Source organism: Trachypithecus francoisi, unplaced genomic scaffold (genome assembly GCF_009764315.1).
Source record: "Trachypithecus francoisi isolate TF-2019V2 unplaced genomic scaffold, Tfra_2.0 Lachesis_group2, whole genome shotgun sequence".
NCBI classification, from domain to species: Eukaryota; Metazoa; Chordata; class Mammalia; order Primates; family Cercopithecidae; genus Trachypithecus; species Trachypithecus francoisi.
The window spans coordinates 24,043,378-24,063,032 of record NW_022681465.1 but is presented as its reverse complement, the minus strand read 5'-3'; the positions used below and the strand labels follow the sequence as shown (position 1 = coordinate 24,063,032).

Genomic DNA, 19,655 nt, shown 5'->3' with positions numbered 1-19,655 from the left:
CTTCTACCCCACATCTCCAGAGGAAATGGGCAGACATGGAAACCCAATCATCATTCCCTTCCCAATCGACTGGACCAATTCTCATGATGCTCCTTATCTCTGTGTATCTCAGTCACCCCCGAATAATGCTCAGCACACCCCCTTGCCTCTTTCTTCATCACTACCCAACTCCTGAAACCCTTGCTTTGTGCCCTCCAGAATTCATGACCTCTCATCAGCAAACCCCCTCGCTCCTCAGTCTGTTCTCTCGTATATCCTTCACCTTCCTGCACTAGGAGACACCCGCTATCCCTGAAGACCCTGTTTCCACTGCAGCCCTTAAGGGATGGCTGTGTCTTCTGTCTCCACCGTTCTTGCATCTCTGAACCTAAAAGTGGGGAGGATCCTCCCTGCTCCACATTGCTGCTTTCAGACCATTCTCTTTCCTCCCCTCTAAAACTCCCAGCTTTGGATCTTACCAGTTGATGAAATTCTGCAATCTTTCATGGTGGGTGTCATCCTTAAAGTCATCCTCTTCATACCTTGATGTTGGCACAGTACCTGCCAGCTGTATTTCTATTGATTCCCCTTGTGCCAAAAGTCCTCCAAAGAGTTGTCCACACTTACCTTCTCCAATTCTTATCTTTCTGTTACCTCTCTTATGGGTTTTTCTTAATGAATATGCATCAATTTATTTGTTCATTCTCCTGTTAATGGAATTCTGGGTTAATTTCTTTTTCTGACTTTTACGTAAGTGCTGCACAGAACACCTCTCTAGGGTACACATACCTAAGAGAGGAACTGCTGGGTTGAAACTCACTCTTCCAATCTACTGAAACTCATCTTGTCAATGATCTCCTACATTCCTAAATTCAGTGGCCCATTCTCAGCCCTTACCCTATATGACATATCAACATCATTTGACACATGCTTAATACATGACTTTTACTTGGCATTCAGGATAATCAGTGTTCCCTCTACCTCACTGGCTGATTCTTTTCAGCCTCCTTTGCTGGTTCTCTCTCTTCTTTTCTTATTTATACTCATTTTCCCAGTGATTTCAGGTAGTCTCATATCTTCAAAAATTAGCAGATGGCAATGATTCTCAAATTTATATATTCTGCTCAGATTCTGGTGCTGAACTCCAGGCTCACATAGCTCATTTCTTATTTAATATATCCACTTGTATGACTAAAAGACATCTCAAATTCAACATGTTCAAAACGAGACTCCTGATCTTCCTCCTCAAGTCTGCTCTATCCATAACCTTCCCCACTTCGCCTGATGGTAGCTCTATCTTTCCTGCTTCGCAGGTCAAACTCGTTTAAGTGACCAGGACTCCTCTCATATCTGCCCACATTCAGGAAACCCTGGTGGTAAAATCCATAATCCAACAGCTTCTCTGCATTTTGACTGTTGTCACCTTGATCCACTGAGATAGAGACAATATCATCTCTTGCCCGGATTTTGAAATAAGCCTAAGTTGCTGAATGAGTAAACAAGGAACAGTCTTAGTTCTCAAGGTATTCAGTGAAAATCAACCATCTGATAATAAACTTAAAAGAATTTCAACACCTAGTAAAAAACATGTATTCCTAAAATCAAGAACTAACACATAGTGATAAAATAGTAGTGACATTTTCATTAAAACAGAAAGCCAATCAAGGATGCCTTATACTGCTATATCACTTAGTACTAGAAGTTCGGACTAATACTTTAAAGTGTGAAACATGAACAGTAGAATTGAAGGAACAAATTATTTTCATTTGCAAGTGATATACCTATAAAAACGTATGAGAATCAAATTAAGAACTCTCAGCTGGAATGCAACAATTCAACAAAATGACTAGATCTGAGATAAATAAAATTCCAAGGCTTTCACTTCTCCTAGCAAAAACCAGTTAGAAGAAATAATAGAAAGAAAAGATTGCATCCACAATAGCAAGAAAAAAAGTAAAACACGTAAAAAGAAAACGTATCAAACACCATGCAGGAACATATGAATAAATTTAACAAAAAAGGGAAAATTCTTATGATACAATATAAAATACACAAGCATGTACAAAACCACATAGAGGATCTACATTTATGCATATACACATTCACACTGATAGGGTGAAATCTAGAAGCAACTGTATCAAAATATTAATAATCATTACCTCTGAGTGTTAGGATAATGAGTTATTTTAGTTTTCTCCTTTGCAGGGTATTTTCTGGATTTTCTATAGTCAACATGTACGATCTTTATACTAAAAGTTTCGTTTTTTGTACAAAATTATGTAAATAATGCTACTTATTTGGAAGCTTAATGCATGAAAGCATCTCTGAATTTGGCCTAAATGCAATGACCATACTAAGTCTGACCAGACCAGCAAACCAGCCGAATAAGCATTTCAACCATTCTTCATGCTGAATGTGATTACTGTTCCAAGTGATGGGTTTTAAGGGGCTTTTAAATTCAATTTGTGAGTATGGTTAGGCCTCCATAATAATCAACCTAATTCAACCATTATGTAAATCTCTGCCTCACAGAGAGGTACCCTGGTGGAGAAAGAGAAAAGACCCACAAGCAAGAATACTTAGGAAATAGAATGCTTTGATAAATTAATGTGATACTTAATAGCAATAAAAAAAATCCTTTAATTCAAGCCTCTGAGTTATGTGACCTGCTTTGTCACCTTCTTACAGATCACTGATATTGAGCTTAATGACCTAGAAGTGTGCAGTGCCTTGGGTCTCCCCAGACATCCATTTCAACTCAAAGCTGGGGAAGGAATGAGGTGGGGATGGGAGACACCTGAGCTGAGTACGCAGGAAACAGGGTCATTCGATGGACACTGTCATTTGAAAAATAACACGATGATATCAATTTTGTTGCTTGGTTTTTGCCTAATCATGAGGAAGTCCAAGAAGATGGAAGTTCAGGTTAGCTGGGACTTTGCCAAGTATTTATCCTGAGACAGTAGTAGACATATATTTTAAGGCACTGTAATAATAACATCAAAGTCATTCACCAGAGGACCTCACTCACAAAAATAGCTTATAAGGAAAGAATACTTTGAATAATAGTAATGTTTCCATAAAAGTTTTTTGATTATCATATTCTGCTAAAAAAAAACTTGAAACATTATATTCAAATATATTTAACAGACTTTATTCCTTACATTATTATTATTTAGATGAATTATTATTCATGTGAACGTAATGAATGGCAACATATGGAGAAAACTACAAAACCCTCCTATCTAATTAGCTACTCTACTTTTTGAATGATTTTAATACAGTCTTACATTATAATGCACATCTTTTAAAATTGAGATGTCTAATCAGGAGCTGAAGAACACATTGGATTTCCTCCAAACTAGACCCTAAGACAACTATATGGCTTCTGTACTATCATTTCTTCAAAAATCTGGAATTTCACTTCCTTACAAGTTGTTAAAACTGATTTCAAAATCCAGTTTTAATTGTATCAGTAAATGGCAGCATGCCATATAGTTCAGGATGAAATAATGGTTTTTTCCTATTAGGAGAACAAAGAGTAGCACCAGGTTTTCTGATTTGGCAGCACACAGTATCTCAGTGCATCAGTTCAATGATCATTCAACAGATACTTATGAAGTGCCTACTACATGTGAGGCACTCTGCCAAATACCATGCCCAAATGTAGCTGCAGCTCTATGATTCCTGTCTCAATGTGTGCATGCTTAAGCACTAATTTACTTTTCGTTAATCAAGAAAATCAATTAAACTCCACTTAGTTTTTGTTCTGCACAAAGTTAGTATCAAAGAGACAGAAGGGTAGATCCTCCTATATCATGTTTTCACTCATGTATGCCATAAATATGGACTGGACATCATATTTTCACTCATATATCCCATAATATATGGCTTACAGTAGTAGCACTTCAAGGAAGCATTATTTTCACAGGTAGATCAAAAGGAAGCTTTCACATCCTTGCCTTCTTTTGACCATTTTTCTCAAAGACACCCATCAAGGCATGAAAGCACATCCAGGCGCTGACAAGTTTTGTGCGCATTACCCAAATACTCCCAGAGGACACTGCCAAGTTGCAAAGCAAAGGCCGGCATTTTTGCATTCTTCCTTGAAAGCATCCAGAATTTCCATCTGGTTTGTCTATCACACTCAATGAGGGAAAGAGCAGAAGTGAGACTCCCAAAAGGTTGTTTAATTTACATTAGAGCAAAATTAGAACACATTTTGGCAGTCCTGAATGTAGGCTATACCCTTCTGATTATAACTCCTACCTTCTACCCTCACAGAGAGTACTGGAAAGCAAATTACACTAATAACAATAATCACCTCCTATTCTCTCCTCTGCCTTAGAAAGGTTGTGCTTTCCTTTGTTAAATCTAAAATGCTCATTTCTCCATTACTCTCGCATTCATTTCTATTCAATTCCCTTTCCTTCCTTGAGAAGTTGTGATGTGAGTTAATTAACCTGGCTCCATGCAGAAGTAGCTGAAGAAAATATTTCTTCACAATGTCTTTTAAGCTATAAATGAACACAGAAGACACCCCCCTTCTAATTTAAGCTAAGGGCTTGGAAACTTACATCTTTTCCCAGTACTCTGAGTTCAAACTGAGTCTCCTTGAAGTGAACCTTTGTAATCCGAGGCCTAAAAAACAAAGCAGATGTTGTTGTTGCTGTTTTTAAGTATTAACCTTTCAGAAAATCAGGGGAGTGTCCAGTGGAAAAAGATTGGTGAATACTGGCTCCTTTATATACTGCTCCATACCCAGTACATACAGGGACAGAGAGAGTTCCCCATAAACCCTAACGCAAACTCCATTCTCATTGTCCTATGCTTTTCCACTAAATGCACAATGACCTTGGAATCCCCAGATTGTGGCAGTGCCGCCTTCCCAAACACAGTGCAGGGCCACGGGCTTCCCAGTGTCTCCAACTCATCCTCATTTGGAGCTAAACGTCAGAATAGTCCTGGATCCACAGCCCACCAGCACATACTGAAATGGGTGAGAAATCCTACTACACACAGCTCCCATGGAAAAGAGAGTCTAGAATCACAGTGTCTGAAATTTACAGAGAAAACATATACTGAGGTGCAATAGGAGAAAACTCACACCCAATTTCACTCATTTATTTACCAACCACTGGAAAAATACCTGTTTTCTTTTCCCCAACTCTTTCACTGACACAGGAGTCCCACAAGCCCAAAACACAGAATGCCAACTTTGTTTTCAAGCCATACCTACCAGAAATACTTCCCCACTTGCTTTTTATTCTTGTAGACAACAACACCAACTGGAGTTAATCCTAAGAAATACTCAGACTTGTTTTCTCCCTGCAAAAACAAACATATGCCTATAATCACATATTCACATAAAATCTCTTTGTCAAACTATAATTGACCATACAAATATAATTTGTTACAATATTGGATTTAATTTTTGAAAGACATCAGCCTAGAAAGCTAGATACACTATGATAGTAGCTAATTTGTTGCTTATTTTTTCAAAGTTTTAAAAGAAACTTTCTGTTACTGTTCTTCATACTTGCTACTTCAGTTCATTAAAATGAGCCTGGACTACCAGTCAGGCCAATGGGACTTACCCAACTTTCCTTACACAGTGGTGTTCAACACTAGCAGCATAGTAACTGGAATCACTCTGCAGCTTAAAAAGCTGATGCCTGGGCACTACCAGAAACAGTTAAATCAGAATCTCTAATGAAGAGGCCAAAGTAGCAGAAAAAACACAGGACTCCCAGGTGATACTTCTGTGCAGTCAAAGACTGAGAACCACTGGCTTCTATCAAGGGTGCTTTTGAAATGGCTTGATTTATCTCTGATGTGGACAATCATGAAACCCACTTCGTCCCCACCCCAACTCTCTCTAGAAAGTTTAGGCAGTCGCTAGCAGACACACACTTGAATTTTCTGAAGTCTCCATCATGTTTCTTCCTACTTCTACCTATAACTTTAAGACTGCTCAAAAATGTAAAAGTATAATCTCTTCTGGTAAAGACTAGAGAACCCTTATTTTCAGGCAATAATAAATCCAAATTTTAAAAATAGGATCTTAAAATGAAAAGGTCACAGAGTGGGTACTAAGGACATGCACGGAACTGTTTGTGATAATGTTATTTCTCCTCTAAGATAAACGGTAACCCGCAAAATTATATTCACAAAGAACATAAAGCAACACATTTGGAAGAATACTTGCCGATGCCCACTTTTCAGTTCTTAAAATTCAAACCTTAAAGGAATCCACTGAAGAATCTAATAAATCTAGCTCATTTGCCATAAATTTCTACCATCAACAAAAGGTGATTTCTAATTAGGAAAACATTATACAAACGTAGAAGCATTTCACAGAAGACTCTCTTTATAAATTTCCTATAGAATGTTTTCTTTTAAAAACTGAAAAACCTAACAAGATTAATGTAGCTAAAGGGAGGGAAGGGAAAACAAGAATGATTCTACAGTTTTAGCAGTATAAGGACAGTGCTATGAAGCATTTAATGACCTAACGAAATTGGAATATAATATATCAGGGAACTACTTCTTCCCCCAAATCTATAGCTTTTATCGCCACATTAAACAGGAGTGCTTCTAACTGTAAAAATAATAAGACATTGTTTCTTCCTGGAGGAAATGCTAATGAGCAAAAGACATGCACAAAATGAATGCATGAATGTTATTTGCACTAGAGAAACTTTTATTAGGGTTCTTTAAAAACTGAGTTCCATAATCCAATTGATAAAAAAAAAAATCAGTCTATAAATACTCTTCAGCAATTCATTTCCTATAAAGAATAAAGTATCTGGCTCATTTTCTCAAATAAAATTTAACTACTGCTACCCATACTCCTCTTAATTCAAAGACAAAGGCATTCTAATCTCATTGGCATAGAATAACCATTTGGTAGCCTAAGAGAAGTAGCTCAAAGGTTAAAACCCAGATCCAGAACACTCAGTGCAGATTCAGTGTAATTGCTCACTGACTACTTTCAGCAAGTTTTCATAAACCACTGAAAAAAATCTGCAAAAATATTTCTATTAATGCAATGATACCTATAGTAGGTGGTAACCCTCATATTAACAGAATCAGCAGTAGTTGCACCTGGCCTATTGCCTAATGCCTACTTTACCTGGCAAGTGACTATATTTATGTTTTGCTGCCATAAAATCTATTTTTTGAAAAATCCTCCTGTTTTCTGTCTAATACAGTCAATTATACATCTTTTTGTTTGTTTGTTTTTGTTTGAGATGGAGTCTTGCTCTGTTGCCAGGCTGGAGTGCAGGGGCACGATCTCACATCACTGCAGTCTCTGCCTCCCAGGTTCAAGCCATTCTCCTGTCTCAGCCTCCTGAATAGCTGGGATTACAGGCACCCGCGACCACGCCAGCTAATTTTTGTATTTTTAGTAGAGACAGCATTTCACTGTGTTGGCCAGGCTGGTCTCAAACTCCTGACCTTAGGTGATCCGCTCACCTCGGTCTCCCCAAGTGCTGGGACTACAGGCGTGAGCCACCACGCCCGGCCTATACATCACTTTTATATTGTTTTGATGTTTAGCTAAGCCCTTTGGATATGTTATCCAGATTGTGTTTTCAAGCCCACTTAATTGTTTTCTACACATGGAAATATAATCACAGATTTTTATGCAAAACTCAATAGGGTTTAATCCACACAAGAGCTGCTTTGTGTTAGAAAAACATAGATAAAAAAGTATCATCTGCTTGCTAAACAACAGAACTGCAACTTTCCTTTGGGAGTCTCAGTGACTTTTTAAGAAAAATGTCATCAGCTTAAAATATTTTGTGTTATGTTACTCACATAGACGGGATGGAGGTCAACGCCATACATCTCCAGGGATTTGGCAGTCCTCAAGTAATTCAGCTCAGCCTCAGAAGGAGCCTGACCCCTATACCCAGCATAAAAACAAAGAGCCTTATTTTACAGCAGCTACTGCACCTACAGGGATGCAAACTATCTTCATTGTATTCAATGGGAAAACAAATAATACTTTTTACTAATGCAAACATAAGTCCTTGTATTTCAAGAAGGCCTTTGCTTCTTGGTGACAAAATTTTATACTCTGAAGTGATACTTATATTAATTTCATTTACCAAATCCATTCTGGCTCATTATAGCCTATCCCCAATGTCCCAGCATATATTAAACATTCTCAGTTTCAGAAACTCCTAAAGAGGTTATTGAGAATATAAGCACTCAAATTAAACAGCATCCCCTTCACAGAGAGTAAAATGTCTCTGTGCAGCAGCAGTTCTCCATCGAAAGCAAAGGGAACTAGAGCAGTGGTAGGTAGGAGGAAGAGAATGGGGCCGCCACCACCCAGCTGGGGTCATATCAAGATCTCCTGAGCACATGTGTAGTTTGAAAATACATTGATTAACATACAGAGATTGTAAAAATGTTTGTCATTTTCTTAATACAGAGTACAGAATTCTTCCCAAAATCTTCATTGGTGGTAATATAAAGAAAACAGCATTCATTCCTGATGAGGGTGAACATCAGCCAGAAATCTGCACAGAAGAGTTAAACATGCATGTGCAAGCAAGTGTGTGTGAGACAGAGACAGAGAGAGAGAGAGGGATTGAGATTTTAATAGATAACCAAAGGAGGCCGAATCTTAAAACTTAAGAAATCCTGTAGTGACATATTTCATTTCAGCCACAATGCACTGGAAAACCACCAACATACCATACTTTTGAAATCCAAGAAGAATGTTCATCAAATTAGACACACTACACTTTGATCAAGCTTTATTCTTAGAAATAACAGTCACACTGTCAACACTATCATGTAAAACACATGAGAGCCTTTACCCAAAACTCCTTGATAATTTCAGTATATAATTGTGCTTTGAAACCCCTAGTAGAATCAGTACTCTCAGAATGTGCTAAACACACTGCCCTTCCTAACATTATAACAAGCACTCTCTGAGCATCTACTTCAGCAAAATCTGAAAATGAAGGACTCTACAATCAGGTTGGAGAGCCTTCTAGTGCATGCTAATACAACATAGAGGGCCTCTTTCTCTGATTGCAATTCAGCAGCTGACTTCTACTCCTACACTCACTGAAAGGGATCCTTTAGGCAAACATTTTTTTGTGACCAGATTAATTCTACATTTTTTCTTTCTTTCTTTCTTTTTTTTTTTGAGATGGAGTTTCGCTCTTGTTGCCCAGGGCCTGAGTGCAATAGTGCAATCTCGACTCACTGCAACCTCCACCTCCCGGGGTTCAAGCGATTCTCCAGCCTCAGCCTCCCAACTAACTGGGATTACAGGCACATGCTACCACATCCAGCTAATTTTTGTATTTTTAATAGAGACGGGGTTTCACCATTTTGGCCAGGCTGTTCTCAAACTCCTGACCTGAGGTGATCTACCTGCCTCAGCCTCCCAAAGTGCTGGGATTACAGGTGTAAGCCACCATGCCCAGCCATTTTTTTTTTCCCTTAACTATAATAGATCTGAAACCAAGCATATTCAAGAGGGAGTGTTATATAACAGGGAATAAAGCAATGTTAACCAGTGTAAAGAATTTAACCAAAATAACTATAATGAAATTATAAATTCAATGCTATAGGCCATGAATTGAAAATCCTACTAGGGGAATGTGTCTACTCCCAGAAATGCATGTGGTGTTAACACAATACCCTCAAAGGTTCCACACTGGCATCATCACTATTTCCAGACTCATTGCTATGGCCTGAATAGGACTTGGCTTATAACTGTGAAGAACTGAGATACTTCAGACAGAGGAAACACTGAAGAATATATTAATGCATTTATGGTTAAAAATTGTTGTGATTAAAAATTATATTTATAGTTGAAAGATTAATTTCACAAGATCCTGGTGACCGAAAAAAAAAAAAAAAAGACTGCAAAATCTAGTATTTACAGAATGATTCCACTATGTAATATCATAAATACATGAACCTATGTATGACAGATTTTCTCTATGGGAAATTGTACACAGAAAGAGATGTCTGAAAGGCCATTGACCAAAAACATGGTAACTTTACGTATTGAAATTACTTTCTCCTTTACACTTTTTAAATTACTGAAGTTTTCAATGAGCATTTTAGAGTTAAAAGTAGTTAAACTATACAAAGAGGAGTATTAGAATATTAAACGCACAGGTGAAGAATTTATCACTCTAGAAACTTTTCTTATGAATATCAGAAGATGATGACTGATGGATGATGCAGTAAGACACAGTGTCATGATTCTTACATTAGAGTTTTATGAATCCTTTCTATGGCTTCTTCAAGTTCTTCCTTCTGGTCAGGAACAAACCGGTACTCAGATACATATCCTGTAGTATGTTTATATGGGTCATAATCTCCAAGCTCCGCTAAAAAAGAAAGATATCATAGTTTTTTCCATTTCAGGAAAATAGTCCTTAAAATACAGAAATAAAATATTCTTAATATGCTTAAACATTTTTTCAAATGTCTTATTTAAATTCACATATAAGACAACTAAATAATTTTACTAAAACAACTCTGATGAGCATATATGGATGGTAGCAACAAATTCTGGACTTAAAAACAGAAGTTCTATATTTTTGCATTCCCAAAGACTATAATTATATCATCGTTTTTACTTCAATTACTCTTAACAATGTATGTGAAGTAAAATGTTGTAAACGGCATTTCAAGTACAAACACTAGAAATGCTGGAAGTGGCCGGGCGCGGTGGCTCAAGCCTGTAATCCCAGCACTTTGGGAGGCTGAGGCGGGCGGATCACAAGGTCAGGAGATCGAGACCATCCTGGCTAACACAGTGAAACCCCGTCTCTACTAAAAAGTACAAAAAACTAGCCGGGCGAGGTGGCGGGCGCCTGTAGTCCCAGCTACTCGGGAGGCTGAGGCAGGAGAATGGCGTGAACCCGGGAGGCAGAGCTTGCAGTGAGCTGAGATCCGGCCACTGCACTCCAGCTTGGGCGACAGAGCGAGACTCCCTCTCAAAAAAAAAAAAAAAAAAAGAAATGCTGGAAGTGAAAAACACCCATGACCTCAATATATCCTCTCAGATAATGACACCAAGAAATAGTACATGTGATTCAATACATCTTTGCCTGAAATAATGATCATGGGAATGCAATACAATGCTGCACATATCCCATTACAATTTACACAAAGAAGCAAAATGATAGCAGACAGCCCACTATATTACTCCTATACAAATGCTTCCCCCTATGTTAATCTACCTTGCAGCCCCAACCCAGCTCATCTATATGACATTTTTCCTCACATATTTCTTCTAGATTATTTTTAGTCTGCACGTGTCACAAGGGCAAGGACCATGCTATCTTATTCTCCCCACATCTAGCTTGATTCTTAGAAGGTGTCCAATTGTTACTGGAAGTAGTCTCAGCCTCAATCTCTAAAATGACAATGCATCCTGGAGTCACCCCACACAGCCACCATATTAACATGAAGAGCTGCAGAGCACTGAGCTCAACACCCATGCCACACGCTGAACCTAGTGATGGCACCTGGCCATACAGACTCTTCACAACAGCAGTGCAGGAGCAATGGGATCTCTGACACATAGAAGCTTGGGTGAGGGTGTGGGGAGGAGAATCAATGAACTCAGATGAGATGTAGATAGAACAGATTGTTAGACCCTCTACCTAATCAAGAAGCAGTGCTATTCCAGTGACTAAACCTCCATACAGCCTACCATAAGGGATTTGTACTTGGCTCCATTTTTACCTCTTCCGAAGAAACACTGAACAAAACTTGAATTCCAAATAAATATACTTTTTTTTTTTTTGCAAAATCTCATGGATTTCTAAGAAGACTTTTAGTATGTAAATTCGCTTTTAAAAATGCAAATACTTTCTCCAGACATTTCTGAGGCAAATATGTTTAAGTGGCACCTACACTGGATGGCATACGCTCCCAGCTGAGCGGCAGTGTTGACGGGACAGGGCAGGCGGCCCTGAAGGACATCTTGTTTCACCTGCAAGAAAAACTGGTATCTAAAAGAGAAACAAAAAGAGAGATTAACGATCTCTTACACTACTCAAACTTGGTATTTTAGACCCTACTCAAACCTGATGTTTTAGACCCTGATAATCAAGGTTAACAACCAATCACCTTCAATTAAAATAAAGCCACCCCCCACTCTTGTGTGAGGGGGCTGTTGAGTGAACAGGAACTACTCAAACATACCTTACAGAGGCAATACAGGGTTGTGGCTAAAAAGTGCGGCTTTCAAGTTCAACTGCTTGGCTTACTTCCCAGCCCCGGCATTCACTACCTCTGTAGCCTTGGGCTGCTGCTTAACCTCTCCAACAGCCAGCCTCCCCACCTGCAAAACTGGAACAGTTGATAGCATTCACCTCACAAGGTGAATGCAAAGGATAACTCCAAGCTCTTTTAAGCTATCATTACTGCCACTGCCACAACAACATGCTCTTACTGGGAGGAATAAATCACAAAGACCCAACCTATATTACATAACACTCTGCCTATTATCTGCTCATTCCAAGTTGCCAAAAGAAAACCTGTTATAACAGCAATGCCATGCACTGTTCTTAACACTATATGATAACTCATCCTAATTAAATTATGTATAATAACTTAGGTTAAGACTTTAAAAATGAAGTCAGTACTATTATTTTCTCCATTGTGCAGATGAGAAAACTGATAGACTCAGAGGGGAAATAACTTGTCCAGGACCTCACAACGAATTGGGCAGCAGAGTTAGAGCTAGAATCCAAGCAATCTGACCCTAGAACTCTCTCAATCAGGATGATATGTAACTTTGATTAGTTCTGTTTTCTTATTCAGCTATTCTGCCAGTGGACTGAGAGGGGCCAGAGGTTTATGAACCAACATAATTAACCATCCACATCATCCTTGGATGCTAGCACTTACACACACGCACACACACTCTCACACACTTTAGCCTGTCCTTTTGTGACTTCTGTTTCATAAAGTGACTCGATGTCATTGGAAAGGGTAGAAAAAAACAAAGGAAATGAACTATAATAATCAGTTATGATAAATATCTCTTCTCCAAATGCTCACAACCAAAGCCCTTAGTGGGGAAATGTTACATTTGTGTTAGCTATTAGATGCTACATTGATTATTTCAAAAAGATCGGTATCAACTTTGATTGCAACCATATGTTTCAGAGAAAATTTGCTCAATGTCCCATGTTTCCCCACTGCCCATTTCAGTAAGTGGCACCCCCACCTTCAGCTGTCCAAGTAAAATAAACCTGGGAACAATGTGTAATCATCCCTGGCACCCACATTCAATCACCAAATATGCTGTTTCTGAAATCTATACTCCTCTCGATCCCCTAGACCAGGTCACTCTCTCCTAAATTTCTAAAACCTCCTCCTAACTGTTCTGCCATCACTCATACTTACATTCCTTCCAAACCTCCCAAGAGGTAAGTAGGTTCTTAAGATGAAAACAGGATCATGTCACTCTTTCCGCTGGAAAAAAAAAAAAACTCAAAAGACTTCCCTTTGCCTTTAGGATAAAGTTCAAGCTCCTTAAGATAGCTTGTAAGACTGACTTCTTACCTCTGCTTAATTCTTGGGCCACTTCTTGCCACTGATCAGTGACCACCCTGTTCCATAATTTGCACACCTTTTCCCAACCCTATTTAACTATTTTCAATTCCCTGAATGTTCATCTGAGCTATTAAATCCACTTGATAATGATCATCTGTGCTCCTCTTGGAGCAGAGAAAAGTAGAGTCAAGTAAAATTAGGAGAACTTAAATACAAAACCTTATAAACAAGGGTGGGCGTGGTGGCTCACACCTGTAATCCCAGTACTTTGAGAGGTTGAGGCAAGCGGATCACCTGAGATCAGGAGTTCAAGACCAGCCAGGTCAACATGATGAAACCCTTTCTCTACCAAAAATACAAAAGTTAGGAATGGTGGCGCATGTCTGTAGTCCCAGCTACTTGGGACGTTGAGGCAGAAGAAATCACTTGAACCCAGGAGGTGGAGGTTGCCATGAGCTGAGATTGCGCCACTGCACCCCAGCCTGGGTGACAGAGCAAGACTCTGTCTCAAAACAAACAAACAAACAAAAAACCTTATCAACAAAAGAGACAACTGTGAGAATTATCACTGCTTGCTGCTGGAAACTTGCACTTTACTACACCCTCCTCCCTCTCTATTGGCATCTTCAAATTTCTTTTCCTGAAGTGTATTTTTTAAAGAAAGGGGTCAGAGATGCAAGTGTCTCTTTCTCTATTAAGACTTTGAGACTGTGCATGGTGGTTCCCACCTGTAATCCCAGTACTTTGGGAGGCTGTGGAAAGAGGACTGCTTGAGGCCAGGAGTTTGAGACAGCGTGGGCAATATAGTGAGACCCCCATCTCTACAAAAAATAAATTAGCCAGGCTCGGGGGTATATGCATGCAGTCACAGCTACTTGGGAGGCTGAGGCAGAAGGATCGTCTGAGCCCAGAAGGTTGAGGTTGCAGTGAGCCATAACTGCACCACTGCATTCCAGACTGGGCAACAGAGTAAGACCTTCTCTCAAAAAAAAAAAAAAGACTTTAACATCTGACTAGACCATCAAATCTTTTGCCAAATACAGAAATGATAGACATCTGCTTCAAAGACAAAAGGAGAGGAACAGAGGAACAGAGAGATTAAAAATATATAGTAGAAAACAAAGAGCTAAAACACAGACAAACAGATACAAAGAAACAGGAGCCATATCACATTGGCAACTGCATTCCTAGTATCTAGGGCTCAGCACATAGGAGCTGTTTAATAAATACTTGTTGATTTGCAAGTTGACTACATGGATAAACAGAGAGACAAAATTCTAAAAACTGGGAACATTATTTGCTGTCTCTGAGAAATTCATAAAGAAAAAAAACATCTATTCAAACTTCCCTGGTTAGCCTGCCCTTTAAAGATATCACAGATCTTTAACTCCCTGCATTAAAAAAAAACACATCAAAAATTGAAAGCAAACTATTTTTAATTTAGAACTTGATTTTTATTGTATCTAGCATCTTACTAGAGTCATGAGGCAAATTTGTGATAAAGTAAAATCATATTTTCATATGCTAAACATTTTATAGTGTCTCAGGGTCTATTTTAAGTTAACTATATATTGCTTATTTTGTATATTTTACGGGGCTTATAGTAAATTTAATATTTTATTTAAATTAGAGCAAGTTAGAGTTGCTGAGTCTTTCCTTCTATGTCATTCTGATTAAAGCTATGATTGAATGCTTGAGTCCTTGTTTATCTGTGGCTTTAATTAGGATGAACCTATGTGCCAGTTTGCCTAGGAGAGTACTAATTTATGCCCATTATGAATATATAATTATTAATAACTCACTTCATCATTCTCTAAAGTGTCGAAGTTTGGACAATAAAGTATACTGTGACTCTAGTTATACTGTACCATACTGGGGGAAAAATGCTAACTAAAAATATCTACTTAACAAGGAGGTTTCCAGAATACATTGTGGTATACAGCAGAGGCTTCATGAAGCAGTTTCTGGTTACCTCCTTTTGTAAACTAACAAACCGATGTATATGCACTGCCCCCGAGACTTTGATTTCTAGGTGGGGAGGAGTGTTCTGTCTTCCACTCTATCTGTACTTAACACGCCACCACCACCAGTACAATACAAGAGACAGGCCTGAAATGTTGGCCTCACAGTTTTCTATTTATCTAATGTGTGTTGAAAATAGCTAAACTGATACCAAGGATGTACAAGTCATTGAGATCCATTAACAATTTAACAATTAGAGGCAAGAAGAACAGACAAGGATTTTCTTAAAGAAGGGGTAGAGAGACAGAAGCTCAAAACAGAAGGCTCCTGTGACATTCCTGGCCAAAAACAGTCACGAATGCTCATACCAAAGAATCCTACAGTGCACCTTCTAACGATGTGAGACCCTGCTGAGAAAATTGAAGGAGGTAGGGACAGGGAGGAGTTTGATTTCAGGTGATAGGTGAATGTGAAACAGGAGAATCTAGAGGAGAGTACCAACCTATACAGAGGTAATAAGGAGCGTGATCGTTACCTTCATCCCACAAAGAGCAGGAACACAGCATTTTATCTAACCAGTCTTGATAAAATTTAAATGTGAGAGTCAAAGGGAAACATTTAAATCATAACATGATATTAAATAATGCAGAAAAATGGCACACAGGACTTACCAGAAAAACAGTAGAGAAAAATCATAACTCTTTCACCTCTAAAGTTGAAAACCAACGATGAAAATATGGAAACAAATAGCAGTAACATCACCTTACATTTAGATAGTCCTTTAAAGCTCACAAAGTCCTTTCACTTCCATAAGAAAATGTAACCCTCAACTCTGAGGTAGATGAGGACCATTACCTTCAGTGAAAGGAGGAGATAGGGACTCAGGAAGTAAGCATAGGACTGAAGGTCACACAGGAAGTAAGCATAGGACTGAAGGTCACACAGGAAGTGAGCATAGGACTGAAGGTCACACAGGAAGTGAAGAAGCTAAATAAAAAAAACCCACCTTCACCAAGGGAAGATTCTGGGTTGCAAAAAGAAGACAAGAACTTAATGTCAATCCTCAACAAAATGCTGTGAAATATTATTTAAAAAACTAAGAAAAAAAATCAAACACCTGTTTTGAGACTCTAAAAAGTATTATGAATGAGTCATTTGGAAGTAACATTATTTTCTTTTTTTAGAAAGAGTTTTAAGATCCTTAAAAGTTCAGGGAAATTCCAATGGCATTTCAGATAGGGCTGTCAGCAAGACAACTGACAGATTTTCACTTCAGGCAGGCTGAAACCTGATCTTGCCCTGGTCACCACTGAATCTCCTTTTACTCAGCACACTGTAACATGGTACTCCAGATAGTTACAGAATGAAGTGTAAATGCATTCTGTCTTGACATACAATTTCAAGAAATGCAGGTGGCCGGGCGCGGTGGCTCAAGCCTGTAATCCCAGCACTTTGGGAGGCCGAGGCGGGTGGATCACGAGGTCAGGAGATCGAGACCCTCCTGGCTAACACGGTGAAACCCCGTCTCTACTAAAAATACAAAAAACTAGCCGGGCGCGGTGGCGGGCGCCTGTAGTCCCAGCTACTCGGAGGCTGAGGCGGGAGAATGGCGGAAACCCAGGAGGCGGAGCTTGCAGTGAGCCGAGATCGCGCCACTGCACTCCAGCCTGGGCGACAGAGCGAGACTCCGTCTCAAAAAAAAAAAAAAAAAAAAAAAAAAGAAATGCAGGCTAGAGGGGATAGTAAAATGATTCATAGTTATATTAACACCTACAATAAGAAGGGTCTGATTACTGGATTGACTTAAACATGCAAGAAGACCTATCTCATGGCTCCAAGCTGGTCTTTTCCTAATGTTTTAATCAATAATTTGAAAACATAAAACAATAATCATTATTTCCATGTCAGCTACCTTTATCATTATTGAACACTTACATCTTTGCATTAGGGTAAGTACTTTGCAAGTACACTCTTACATATTCCTCCAAGCATCTTTTTGAAGAAATACTATAATGCCATTGCACGGATGAAAAAACTGAGACTTTACAAAAGGCTATGCAATCTTCTCAGGATTACAGAACTAGTGAATGACAAAGCAAGGATGCAGACCTCAGCCTTTCTGACTCCCAAGCCTGTCTTTCTAACCAATATATGTATTATACTTATCAAATCTGTGGAGGATACAGAGCTATGAAGGACACACAATACAGGGAAGGATGTCACGTTTTGAATTAGAACTGAAAATCAGTTTAACAGACCTCCTGAGGACACACATTATTTATAGTACTAATAAAGAAAAGAGAGATCAGATTTATTCTGTATAGACCATCAGGGAATTATTTCTTATTGAATTTCTTAGTGCTTTTCAAAGTAGGTTTCCTACCTAAAAGTGCTTACATAAGAAGCTGGTTGATGTATCAGAAATGTTCTACAAGGGTGGAGTTCAGAATATATGACCTCAAAGTCCCCCCAATTTCATTTACTTCAGAAAACACCTTAGAACACAAGCGGGGACTCCAAGTTGATGATTCTATTAACTTACATTTTTCATAATCTGAAACTTTATTTTTCTATCACATTCATTCCAGATCTTTCTTCCTGCATCAGTGTCCTTCTGAAATACTGCATATATTAATAGCATGACCATGTATATACCTGAGAAGTTCCCTGTAGCATTATCTGTATTTTTTTTTCTTTTTTTTCTTTTTTTCTTTTTGAGACAGAGTCTAGCTCTGTCACCTAGGCTGGAGTGCAGCGCCGCGATCTCGGCTCACTGCAACCTCCACCTCCCTGGTTCAATTCTCCTGCCTCAGCCTTCCGAGCAGGAGTAGCTGGAAGTACAGGAGTCCGCCACCACGCCCAGCTAATTTTTGTATTTTTTTAGTAGAGACAGGGTTTCACTGTGTTGGTCAGGCTGGTCTCGAACTCCTGACCTCATGATCCGCCCACCTTGGCCTCCTAAAGCGCTGGGATTACAAGCGTGAGCCACTGCGCCCAGCCCTAATTTTTTTAAAAAAGGAAACAACCTGGATGGCCAAAACATACGGTTAATTATGGAATACAATGCAGCAGTAAAAAGACTGGGTTACAGCATTTTGGGAGGCCGAGGTGGGCGGATCACCTGAGGTCAGGAGTTTGAGATCAGCCTGCCCAACATGGTAAAACACTGTTTCCACTAAAAATACAAAATATTAGCTGGGCGTGGTGGTGGGCACCTGTAATTCCGCTACTTGGGAGGTTGAGGCAGGAGAATCACTTGAACCCAGGAGGCAGAGGTTGCAGTGAGCTGAGATCACACCACTGAACTCCAGCCTGGGCGACGAGTAAAACTCCGTCTCAAAAAAAAAAAAAAAAAAAAAAAAGGCTGGGTTAGATGGTGAAAGAGGCGATACAATATGCATGAAATAGTAACATATCAAAAAAGTACACACAAAAGATTATGTATAAGCATGTTCATGATAGCATGATAATTCATATCAAAAAATTACAGACAACCTAACAGCCAATGCAGAGTAGGCTAGCACAATTTTCCAAAGAACTAAATTAAGATAAACACTCAACTTGAAAATGTTGGCAGAAGTATGTTCTTCCTTAAATAGCATGTATCTGGAGATTTTGCTTTTTGGTTTCAGTTCTTGCTTTTGCCAAAATTATCTCATGTGACTCCTCTTTTTCAGGTCCATTAATGGTAATATATTCATGTAAATCAATAATCAAATGAATAATATGTGTATATCAATGTATTAAATGCATATTTAACTTACCTAAATTCAACCATATGTTTTAGGCAACAAATCATGGACACTAATTGTAAGCCAGCTATGTCATTGTGCTCTTAACTACACAATCTGGTCTAAAACTTTCAATACTGAAAATATTGTGGGTTGTAAATTATACAAAAAAATCCATGTATTCTGTTAATGATCCATCTGTAGATTCTGTTGGGAAATTTCTGTTCATGTGTGTGGTGAACAGAGGTGAAGTAATGCATTATAAAACAATGATCTTTTTTATCCCTTCTTAAAATTAACTCAAGTATTTTTGGAACCTAACCCCTATTTAAGATGTAATTCCACCATACATCTAGAAAAAGGATAGAATGAAATAAGTATTAACATTCTTCAAACATAGTATGAGACATGGACAATCATAAG

General features: G+C 38.7%; 1 protein-coding gene across 3 annotated transcripts in view; it reads right to left on the bottom strand.

Moving 5' to 3' along the window:
* The window catches only part of EPB41L4A (erythrocyte membrane protein band 4.1 like 4A), a 260,699-nt gene that overhangs the window by 94,588 nt on the left and 146,456 nt on the right, over positions 1 to 19,655 (bottom strand). For all 3 annotated transcript variants that reach the window (XR_004429699.1, XM_033178937.1, XM_033178938.1), the window contains exons 5-9: positions 11,890 to 11,987; positions 10,232 to 10,352; positions 7,804 to 7,891; positions 5,219 to 5,307; positions 4,557 to 4,620 (exon numbers count right to left, since the gene is read on the bottom strand). Coding sequence is in view for 2 of the 3 variants with exons in the window: in XM_033178937.1 (XP_033034828.1) it covers positions 4,557 to 4,620; positions 5,219 to 5,307; positions 7,804 to 7,891; positions 10,232 to 10,352; positions 11,890 to 11,987 (460 nt within the window). In the remaining variant the exon portion in view is untranslated. The remainder of the gene's footprint in view (positions 1 to 4,556; positions 4,621 to 5,218; positions 5,308 to 7,803; positions 7,892 to 10,231; positions 10,353 to 11,889; positions 11,988 to 19,655) is intronic.